Raw genomic sequence first — 12,383 nt, 5'->3', positions numbered from 1 at the left:
TTAAAACTGACTCAGGTCTATCACCATGGCAATTTTCTACCTAGTGAGTTGCGCCAGAAGTGCAAGTGTGTATATGTGTAAGTGTGTGTACCTAACAGTCTCAGTGGGAATATCGTGCTGTGTCTCATTTTTCAGTACTGCAATCTAATTTTCAGAAGTGAAGTGAGTTCATGCACCTTATAAACATTCCTCTGGGGAATTTTTACAAAATTGGTACGTGTAGGAACACGTGTGTTTAACAATATGTGGCCCTAACATATTTATGTTGTTAAAGTAGCTTGTTTTGTGTTATACTGGTGCTACCATCTGTCTAACACGAGTGATTATAGACCAGCAGTTCTCAACCAGTGCTTTGCGGAGCCCTTGGGGTTCCGTGTGCACTTCTCAGGGTCTCTGCGGTGACTCAAGGAAAATAAAATAAATAAGTAAATTTGATAGATAAATGAAAAAAAGAGGTGTACAGTGTTCCGCCATAAAAATTATATACAAAAAGGGCTCCTCGAGTCAAACAGGGCTCCGATATAAAAATTATGTATTGACAAGGGCTCCGCGAGTCAAAAAAGGTTGAGAACCACTGTTATAAACAATCTTTGGAGAGCTACAGCATTGCTGGAAACTAATTGTTCTAACTGTTCTTTATTAATGTTCCCATCAAGGGCAATATCATTCCTTTTGGGAGGACCTGGAAGGGAACAGGGTATGTGAGCAGTTTTGACTACCAGACTGTAATTAAAAGTTACTTTCAAAAAGCTGGTGGTCCCCCTAAATACCCAATTACTGGCTGTGGCCTTGCAATCTACAGAAACAACCAGTCTCTACAGCCACAGCGATATAAGTACATTACCCCAAGGGGCTGGGCGTGTCTGAAAAATTCCAATTTGATGAATCAGAAAGATGATCATCACATTTGATAGAAACACTTGTTGGGGAAGGGACATATTGCAGAGCATGTTTCTGTGGGGATTGAGTTTTTTTCCAGTGATCATCCGTGCCATCAGTTTTCGCTAACTTTTCTTCAGGTAAAGTTGATAACAAAAGACTGGTTCCTTGGTTTCTGAGAAATTTGATGTTTGAGAGGAAGGTTAACGGAAATTTTCAAAGACCAGTTGGAATCAGTAAAGGTGGTAAGTCAATGGGAAAAATTTAGTACGAAGCTGTCCTCTGTTTTGCACGACATCATACCCTTTGTTCGAAGAAGGCGTGTTTGTACATCGCACCCTCTATGGTTCACGGATAGAGTGCGTAAGCTTTACCTTGAAAAGAAAAGAGCATTCAGAGAGTATAAAAGTGGACGAGGTGACCTATCATTGTTTACTGATAAAAGAAGAGCATTGAAGAAAGTGATAATAAAAAGGAAGTTGAATCTAGGTTGGCAGATAACATTGGGGCTCTGACCCAAAATCATTTTTTAGATACATCAATAATGGATGTAAGGGAACAGTTGGCCCCCTCTTGATAGGAGGGTCTAGGTTAGAGAGTGATGTAGGCATGTGTAGTGATTTCAATGGCTTTTTGCGTCTGTTTTTAATAGAGATAATGATATTCAATATACGGGTGTTGCATGGGGGTAATAAAATCCTCAACGATATTCAAGTGGAAGACGTGGATGTCCTAAATCTTCTAAAAAATGTATGTGCAAGCAAAACACCAGGATTAGATGATATCTATGCAAGGGTCCTCTGGGAATGTTGGGGCCAGTCACACAGATATACAGGAGTAGTGTTGTTGAGGGTATCATCCCAAGGAATTGGAAACTTGCTAATGTTGTCCCGAAATTTAATAAGGGCAGTAGAGAAGCTATGTCCAATTATTGTCCAGTGAGTTTGATGAACTCCCTCTCAAAAATTTTGGAAACTATTATCAAAAGTTAGTTTGTGAAGTGGATAGACGAGAATAATGTATTGTCGGATAATCAGCATGGGTTCAGGAAGGGGAAGTCATGTGTGGCTGACCTCCTTCGCTTCTATGATCACGTGACGAAGGCTTTGGGTAAGGACAACAATGTAGATGTTGTTTACCTTGATTTCCAGAAGGCATTCGATCGCGTCCAACATGTTAAACTCTTGCAGCATTTACATGAGATTGGGATTGGGGGCAACTTGCTGAATTGGATAGAATCGTGGTTAAGAGATAGGTCACAACGAATTATGGTGAACGGAAAATTTGCTGGTTAGACAGGCTTCACAAGTGGAGTTCCTCAAAGAAGTGTCCTTGGCCCCATACTTTTTTCACTTTTTATTGATAAACTTGATCAGGGTATCGATGAGATTGCTAGCAAATTCGCAGATGACATGAAGCTAATGGGGGTAATTGGGAATCAAAACAATAGGGAGTTGCTGGAGAGACCAACTTAAACAGGATTGCAGCATGGGCAAATCAATGGAGCATGGCGTTTAGCATTGACAAGTGCATGGTTGCTCATTTTGGTTTGAACAACCCACAGTTCTCTCAGAGTTGAATGGTATCACTATCCCGAATGCAACTAGCGTCACCGATTTGGGAATTCTCTTTGATAAGCGGCTTCGGTTTTCTGAATACTGTTCAGCAGTGGTCAAAAAAACAAATAGAATGTTTGTTTTTATTTTCAAAAAGGTCTCTTCGCGTTCTCATAAAGTCATTCTTCCGCTTCTCCGAGGCTTACTTCATCCTGAACTGGAATATGCTGTAAGGTTTTAGAAGGCACTGCCACAAAGATGGGCTGGAAGAGATCTCAGCAACGGGATAAAACCAGTGGCAAAGCTCTGGCGTTCATTCATTTATTGTAAGGTTTTGAACACCATACCTACAGAGGGGAGGGACACAGACTTGGTTGAAGGGGTGCAGAGAAGAGCTATGAGTGTCCTTATTGACATATAGGGCTTGATTTATATTAAATGGAGACCATTTTTTGAATATGTTCACATTGATTGAATGCAGGTGTCGGGAAGATATGATCAAAGTTTTCAAAATTTTCAACGGGATGGATAGGATGGACCTTGAATTATTAGTACACCGTCAATGGACTGATTTTACAAGGGGACACCAGTATCGATTGGTGAGGGACAATGCAAGGTTATAGTGTTGCAGGGAATTTTTCTCTAATAGGGTTGTTAATAAATGGAATAACTTACCCCCGGAGGTAGTAAATTCTAACAATTGACGTGTTTAAAAAGAAATACGATAACATGTCTGGGAAAATCTAGAAGCTATCCATACTTAGAATAAGTATGTTACAACCATAAGTATTCTTTATGGGCATTGTATAACATTTTATCATGTATATATATATATTGTGTGTAATTGCATTTTTAATTGGGTCGCTGTGTTTTTGAAATATATGACATCCATATTTGTTATGGGCATCTTTTTCTTAGCCACCTCATTGGGCATTTTGTCTGTTGTGGCATTGTATTTGTACTTGTGCTATGCATATGGAGGAATATTATATGGAAGCTAGATGCACAATGCTCTCATAGGTTAGCTTAGGAAAGAAGTGGAAGAAAAATTTCTGAAAGAGGAGTGATAGGACAATTAAGTTTTTCAGACCATGTTCTATATTTATATTCACTTGGTGTAAGGTACGAGTGGCAGAGAGATCTCAATGAAATTGAGTGTAAATTCAAGAGAATCACTGAAATTATCAAAATAATTGAATGTACTAGTATGGAGAAAATCATTATCACTCATGTTCAAGGTAGCTGAGATACTCATAAAAATCCTTTTATGTTGAATAATTGAGAGGGGTAAGGGTAGCTTAAAACTACCCCAAGTAAGGGTAACCTTAATAATTTAGGGTTAAGGGTAGAGAACTCCGTCCTATATAACAATACTTTCTTCTGTTCCCTTGAACATTGTTATACAAGATATATATAAAATTCATTTTCTGTCTATGTTCTCTATGCCGATCTACAATTTTAGATATATCATCTCCTAATTTTGCATATATACCAAACAGGACCTGGATTAAATGATAGGCTACTTTGTCAGAGCTGGACGAATGCCCAAAATGGCCAAAAAACTGTCAGACAACAATGATTCCCGTGTGTCAGCAATCACTTTTGGAATGTTTACTTTGGTTACCTAACAATGTGTTTCAGACATGCATATGCCTCTACAATGGTTTGTCACATCTTTAATGCTGGCAGTATTATGCATAATAGTTTATTCCTTTATAATGGTTTGTCATTTTTTCAATCCTCCCAGTAATTGAAAAAAACTGGCAACGCCAGGTATTATAGCTAGTTGTTATATAATATTTTAACTTTTTACCTGAAATGGTCACTCATTGCTTCAGTTAGAAATTCTATCACAAACCTTGGACTCCCCTTCATTCACTTTTTTTTTGCATACAGCAGACTACAAATTCAAATCGATTTCGAACATTTACTCCTGCTTTATAATTGTGAATGCTATAGTTTTAGAAAAAAATATATTGATCATTATTCATTATTGTGAAATCACCACTGAAACGTAACTTACATATCATATTTCTCTTGAATGTGTTTTACAATATCATTAGCACATCGCACTGACCTAGCTGCATAATCCATGTGCCTTCGACCAGGAATCCCAAATACTGCCAAAAATGTGCATCCCTGAGAAGAAATCACACAGAAATTGTTATGTATGAAAGAATCAGATACACATGAAACTATGGTTTCATAAATGAGATCATGCAGAAAAACTAAATTTTTTATTTTTTAATGATGCTAAATATAGGTAAATGATAAATATGGTTATTCAAGTAAAAAGGAAATTATGTTGATTTTGTATAAAAGAACTCTCTTCAAAAGTTCATACAGGTTTCTTCAAAAATTGAAATCATTAAATTTCACAATGGAAGACATTATTTCCATTTCCTGAATGATCATTTTCTATAGTCTTCTCTAAGCTATCAAACATGATAATATACATGTTAGTTTCAAACTATGTTAGGCACAGTAGATATTCTTATAGATATGTGATTTATGTGTTTTTGAAAATATGCGACCAGAGATGCCAACAGGAAGAAAACATTTGGGGGAGGTCAAGGTCAGGGTTGCTGGGAGTTCACATGGGGGATCATTTATTGTATTGTATGTTCATGAATTCTCTGAGGGAGGGGAGTGGGCTTAGCACTTAGCCCCTATTAGAAAGTTTATTAGGGGCCCAAGCACCTATATATTATATATATATGAAATCACTGGATCACAATTAAAAAAAAGTAGAAACCAATGATGGAGAAGGGTCTTGACACTTTGGGATAAATTTTTCACTACCCAAAATCAATGTTTTCTAAATGCTCCTCTCTCCCATTATGCTGAGGTGAATTCAAAAAAAAATCATTTAATCTTTGCCAGGGTACAAACGTGGGTCGTCTTGCAAATCTGGCAAGTGAGCAACCATGTACACCACTGGAGACACGACCCCATCTTCCTTATTTCACCCACTGTGGTGCTGAAGTAAAGGCACTAGTAGCCTACCCTAACATCAACAAATGGTCACCCAGGTGGGACGGTAGAGTAGGGTCATGTCTCCAGTGGTGGATATGTTCCCTAACGAACTCGAGGCGACCACCGATAGACAGCGCTTTCACTTCCAACCCATCTCACTAATGGCAGTAAATTGCATTATAGCGATATGGCCAGAGTTGGTGTTTGGTGAAGTAGTAGTGGTGGATATGGTAGCATATTAGCCTGGTTTGCAAGAGAACCTTGGTTTGAGTCCCAGCGGAGACCAAATGACTTTTCTTTCCAAGTTCACCTCATCATAATATCCAGAAAAAGTCTAATTCCTTGATGTATTGGGCTGAGAAAAGCCACTTCAATATCTCTAGATAATTTTTAGTTTATCAATCAATGAACACATATTTACAAAAGAAACACTGATACATAAATGAATTAACAAAATGTTTGCAAAATGAAGAATTATGTTTTACTTAAAAACATCACTCCATGCTATTTTTTCAATTATATGAACAGAACCTATTTTTGCAATCATCCCACTGTATTGTTTTCATGTCTTAGGGAAGTATAAGCCCCCCCCCCCCACGGCACAATGAATTTGATAACAATAAACACTTCCACCAAATGTAATAACCATCTCTTTCCCCTCCCTTATCAGTAGATCTAAATCGAAAGGAAAAACTCAATGCCCAAAATTATTATGAAGGATCAAAAAAGCAATTATTCCAAAAGAAAACCAATGTTTTTATGGGGGAGGAATCCCCCTTCACATGAGATAATGTCCACATTATCTCATAAAATGTATGCATCAAAAGATGGATGTTCTTAGCTTAAACGTCCATACAGAAAGATTATCAAAACTGTTAACTGTTTATCACATATATTTTGCATTTATGTCAGAAGGGAAAAAAATCAATTTAAATTTTTAAAATTCACAAAACTGAAACAATGTCATAAATCATAGGAATCCCTTTCAACTTAAACATGATTTGAACAACTAAATTAACTTGTCCTAGTCTAGTTCAAAGAAATGCATGTATTTCAGATTCAAATTCATTATACCCATTATAATAACAGGGTATGGTAGAAAGAAATATTTTTTACGTTGAGGGGTGGGATCTCCTCAGATAACCCCCCCCCCCTTTTGTATCAGCCTGTGGTAAGGTGACATAATGTGAAAATTCAAGAATTTCCATCTTCTGAAGAAAAAGGGCAGATAGCAGAACGAACACAAAAAAAGTGTAACTCGACAACATAAATAAGTTAAAAGCCACGCATACACTTAGAACACACATCCAGGCAGGCACTGATTTGTTAAAAATTCATAGAAGAATGTATAAAATGTACATGTACAATTAAGTAGTAGTAGCTTATATGGTAAGGACTTTTTAATCAATAGAATGATAAAATACTGAACAATAATATTCAAACTCACTTTATCAAAAAGTAAAACCTTGTTCAAAACCCCTGTTATGAAAAAGTGAACAATAATTATCAGAAATATTTACACATCTATATATATATCACGCATTATACTACTTATATTATACATTAGCCTCACTGCAGCTACACAATTCTTATAATAACCATATACCATGTCAAAATCTGCTTAAAAACTATCAGGTAGAAGTGGCATGCTATGTTTAAATATTTACAGGGGAATTTATCATTCAATATTCACAGGGGAATTTATGACTTTTCTGCAGAAAATTGAGAACACTTCATTATGCCACCCAATGCTTCTGTTCTTTATATGGATGCTTCAATCAATTCAGCATATTAACAACAAGTTCCATGTAACTTTTTGTTGAGGGTGGAAAAAAAGCTGTTGATTTCAGACACAAGTTTGTGATAAATCTATTCTATAATATAAAATCACAAACTTGAAAAAGGCACATTTCTATGCAATGGAAATTAGTGGCAATTTTATTTAATGGGAGTTGGTGACGTTTTTTTGAGTGACGGAAATCAGTTACGATTTTGTTATGGAAGTCGGTTGCGATTTTGGGTCAAGTTTTCATTTAACTCCTGAACACATCGTGAACTTCTTGACCTGTAGGGACCAAGTTTTGTGCATGTACCCAGAGGTATGTATACTTGTTCCAGACTCTGTCATGAAGCTGGGCTGGAGGGGATCTTGGCAACAGGATAAGTCCAGTGGCAAAGTTCTGGTGTTCATTCATTCAGAGGTATGTATACATCACCAGTGCTCCCAACACACGGGGTCCAGGTACCCAGGGCGGGGCATTGGACAGGTCTCTTCATGGGGAAATTGACAGGTTTCATTTTGAGTCGAGGATGAATACTTGCTTTTCATTGCATATTGTGCTGCATTGCTTACTATGGTGCACTGCAAATAATGGTGCATTGCGTATTGTAGTGCATCTTGGACTGCATTGCTCATTGTGATGCAGCGTTTGATGCGTATTGTGTTGCATTGCGTGCTTTGCTCATTGTGATGAATCACAATGTGCCATACTGCGAATTGTGGTGCATTGGGTACTATGCAGCATTGCTTATTGTGGTGCATTGGGTACTATGCAGCATTGCTTATTGTGGTGCATTGGGTACTATGCTGCATTGCTTATTGTGGTGTACTACACATCGTATAACTGATTAGGGGCTGTTCAAGTATTATATCAGCAATTTTTTAGCCACTTTGACCCCTCCCCGTCAGCAAAATTTCGTCAGCACTACCCCCTACCTCCTAACGCATACTGGTCAGATCAGAAACGTATGCGGGAGGGGAGGCCCGTGGACTAAAAGAAATTTTTAATTCAAATTCCGAAAGAAAATACCTTTATGTGTTATTATAATCAATTTCTGTTAATGTCAATGCTATTTGAAGTGTAAGAACTCAAAATTTCTCTTTAAGAAATTAATTGTGACCCACTCTTTAAGCCATATATGGTAAAAACTTGACCCACAGACCAAATGTGGCCCTGTAGGTTATCTGATGTGGCTTGTCCCCTCAAACCTAATTTTGTAAAAATGAACTATGCGGCACATTTACAAATCATTAAATGACCTGTGGCACAATTCCAGAGTATTTAAGTGGCCCATGCCACATTTTCAGATCACTGAAGTAGGTCTCAAAGATCACTTTCACATTCAAGATCACTTAAGTAATCCGCAAATTAGTTCCAGAACACTTAAACGATCCGTGGCTCCCCTTGAGTGACATGTGGCACAGTTTTAGAGCACTTAAGCGACTCCCCGTGCAGTTCTATATCACTCAAGTTACCCGCGGAATATTCCCAGATTACTTAAGTGATCTGTGGCATAATCAAGGATCACTTGAGTGATAAGTTGCACAGTTCCAGAGCACTTAAGTGGCCCAGACACATTTCCAGAGAACTTGAAGGATCCGTGAAACATTTAGAGATCACTGAACTGGCTCTGTAGAGGACATCAATAGGCAGAATGTTAGTTCAGGTGCCCAAGAACTATTGAAAGGTTATTTTCCATTTTTGGCGCACCAAATAAGACGCCATTAAGAATATTTCATATCTTCATAAAGGGTGGTCAATGACATAAGCATCATCCAAACCTCCCCTTGTCATCAAAAGTCAGCAAATCGGAAATCCCCTCCTCCCATCGATGCTGACGTAAAACTTGAATCACCCCCTACACACATTACTGATTGTGATGTTTTACATGTTGTAGTGTACTGAGTGCGTTATTGCTTATGGTAATGCAATGCTTATGGCTTATCATGGCTCACTGTGTATTATGGTGCTTTGTTTATTGTGATGCATCATGTATTGCGGTGCATGAAGTATTTATTGTGCTGTATTGTGGTGCATTGCTTATTGTGATGCACTGTAAATATTGGTCAATCGCACATTACATATGCAATGTTATGCATTACATATTTTAGTGAACCACATGCCATATTGCTTATTCTAATGCAGAGCTTATGGTGTATTGTGGTTCAATGAGGTGCATTGCCTATGGTGGTGGTGTATTCTTTATTGTGGTGTATTGCCTGTGCTGGCAGTGTATTTGTAATTGTGGTGTATTGCCTGTGGTGGCAGTGTATTTGTAATTGTGGTGTATTGCCAATGATGGAATATTGCGCATTTTACTGTATTGCTTAATGTGATGCACTGAATATAGTGGTGTATTGCTTAATGTGGTGCACTGAATAGTGGTGCATTGCTTATTGTGGTGCACTGAATAGTGGTGCATTGCTTATTGTGGTGCTTTGAATATGGTAGTGTACTAATTATTGTGGTGCTTTGAATATGGTAGTGTACTAATTATTGTGCTGTATTGCCTACAGTGGCACATTGCTTATTGCAATGAATGGTGGTGCATTGCATATTATGGTGTATTGCTTATTGTAGTACCTTGCAAATAATGGTGCATTGCTCTTTGCAGCATATTATGTGATGTATTGCTTATTGTAATACAGTGCTTCACTTATTGAGATACATTGCATATTGTGGTGCATTATGTTTTATGTTGTATTGCAGGGCACTGTAAATAGTGGTACATTACTATTTTTGGTACATTGCATATTGTAGTGCATCACATGCTGTATTATTTATTATGGTGCTTTGCTTATTGTAATGCATCGCGTATTATTGCTATGTGTTGTGGTGCATCACATGCTATAGTGTTTATTGTAATGCAGTGCGCATTGCTTATTGTGGTGCATTGCTGATTATTATGCATTATAGTGCATCGCATGCTGTCTTTCTCATTGCAATGCAGTGCTTATTGTGGTGCATTGCATATTGGGCTGTATTACTTATTGTGGTGCTTATTGCGATGTATAGTGCTGTATTGCTTATTATAATGCAGTGTGTATTGTGGTGCATTACATATTGTGGTGTATTGCATTTTGTGCTGTGATTGCGTTGTATATATCTTTGTATAGAATTTTTGTATTTTGCGTAATTTTTTGTTACTTTTTATTTGTCTTTTGTGTACTTTATCATGTCGTTTTTTCTATTCTGTGCAAATTTTTATTTTTACTGCAAGCTGTAATTGGGGTTAAACCTGTAGCTTTGCATTATAAAAAATAAATAAAATATTGTAGTATATATATATATAAAAAATAATAATAAATAAATATTGTAGTATATAGTATGCTCTATTGCTTATTATAATGTAGTGCCCACTGCTTATTGTGGTGCATTGCAATATCTGATTGTGGTGCATTGTATATTTTTATGCATCAATGCAGTATGTATTGTGTATTATATTGCCGTCGTGTGTCATATTGCTTATTACAATGCCATGCCTACTGCTTATTGTGATGTATATCTTACTGTGGTGCACTGCAATATGGTATATTGCATATTGTTATGCATCATGTATTGTAGTGAATTTCATGCTGTATTGTTTATTGTAATGCAGTGCTTATTATTGGGATGCATTGCATATTATTGTGCTTTGCTTGATGTGATACATTGTATACTGTGGTGCATTGCATATTGTGCTGTGTAATGTTGCCTATTGTAATGTAGTGCTTACTGTGTATTAAATATAATAAACTCTGTGTATTTTGGTACATTGCATATTATTGTGCTTTGCCTACTGCAATGCATCACGTATTGTGGGTACATTCCTACATGGTGCACTACTTATTTTGCTGTATTACTGATGGTGGTGCATTGCATTTTATGCTGTATTTCTCATTGTGGTGCACTGCATATAGTGGTGGATTGAGTATTGTGCTTTATTGCCGATGGTGGTGCTTTGCATGTTGTGATACACTGCATATATACAAATACAAATACAACGGCACAACAGGCAAATTGCCCAACGAGGTAGCTGACTTAAGAACATCATGGATCCCCGAGCCATTTTTTGGAGGCCCTACCCACTACTGCTACACCACACATGCACCCCGCCCACACACTCCCCCCCCCCCGCGGAACCCCCAACTGTGGTGTCCTTATAAGAAATGACTAAAAGAACTAAACTGATAAGAACATACAACGCCACCTAGTGTTGTGTAAGGGGAACTAGTGAGTTCCACCTCGGACATCAAGTAGACAAGATGTCTAAATGTTCTGCTCTTTCCGCTTTATAAATTCTTCCTATCTATATGTATGTAATCTATCTAAGTCTAACGTAATAATAAAAACTCATCAAAATAAATACCCATGTGTTATCCACTCGGCTAACAAAGTGTTAAAGAAAACACAACAAGTGGCGACGAGGCCCATCTTAAAAGTTGGATAGAGTATTTACTCGAAGACTGCAAAAGGTAGGAGAAAAAGTTTTTCATACATCTCTGACGATGGAAAATTTAGTTGAAGAGTTGATAAGACAGAATCAAGCTCTAATGGTAGCTCTCAAAGAGCAACGAGGCTCAACGTCAACAAACCAAAAAGTGACAGTTTCGTTTGATAAATACGATGAAGCTTCAGAGACTTTCGATTCGTTTATAGAACGTTTCGAGGCGTTTTTAGACATTCAAAATGTCCCAGAAGAAAAACGTGCTAAAGTCTTAATTTCGAGCATTTCTGCAAAGCTCTACAACTTGTTAAAAAATTTATTGTCTCCGGACAATCCATCGGAGAAAGAATTCGCCATTTTAAAGAATGTTTTGAAGAACCATTTGAATCCTAAAGCATTGATTATACCGAGTAGGCACATGTTTATAAACAGAAAGCAGAACGAAGGCGAAAGCATCAGTTCGTATATAGCCGAATTGCGACACCTCGCAATCGCGTGCGATTATAAACAAGAGATGTTGAACACCATGCTTCGGGATGTTTTCGTTAGTGGGCTCCGAGATAGAGCGATCCTCGATCGTTTATTTGAGGAAGATGACATCGAGCTAGACAAAACAATAAAGATCGCGCTGGCGATGGAGAAAGCTGTTCAGGGGGCAAGCCGGCAGAACTGAAGGTAGTGAAAGCGGGGAAGAGGAAAACGAAACTGCCCACGCAAAACAGAAACTACTCTGCCGCCGCTGTCAAATATCCGCCGTGTATATGA

At 37.6% G+C, this 12,383-nt stretch overlaps 1 protein-coding gene across 3 annotated transcripts in view; it reads right to left on the bottom strand.

Moving 5' to 3' along the window:
• LOC149086469 (adenylate cyclase type 10-like) overlaps positions 1 to 12,383 on the bottom strand; it is a 128,653-nt gene that overhangs the window by 78,601 nt on the left and 37,669 nt on the right. For all 3 annotated transcript variants that reach the window (XM_089255700.1, XM_089255704.1, XM_089255708.1), the window contains 2 exons: positions 6,859 to 6,890; positions 4,459 to 4,574 (listed from right to left, as the gene is read on the bottom strand). In XM_089255700.1, coding sequence (XP_089111826.1) covers positions 4,459 to 4,574; positions 6,859 to 6,890 — 148 coding nt within the window. The remainder of the gene's footprint in view (positions 1 to 4,458; positions 4,575 to 6,858; positions 6,891 to 12,383) is intronic.

This window comes from Pholcus phalangioides, unplaced genomic scaffold (assembly GCF_987345545.1).
Source record: "Pholcus phalangioides strain wild (caught in Gottingen) unplaced genomic scaffold, Ppha-v1.0 ptg000004l_1, whole genome shotgun sequence".
In the NCBI taxonomy this organism is placed as follows: Eukaryota; Metazoa; Arthropoda; class Arachnida; order Araneae; family Pholcidae; genus Pholcus; species Pholcus phalangioides.
Note: the sequence above shows the minus strand (reverse complement) of the source record. Positions and strands in the feature narration are given on the sequence as shown.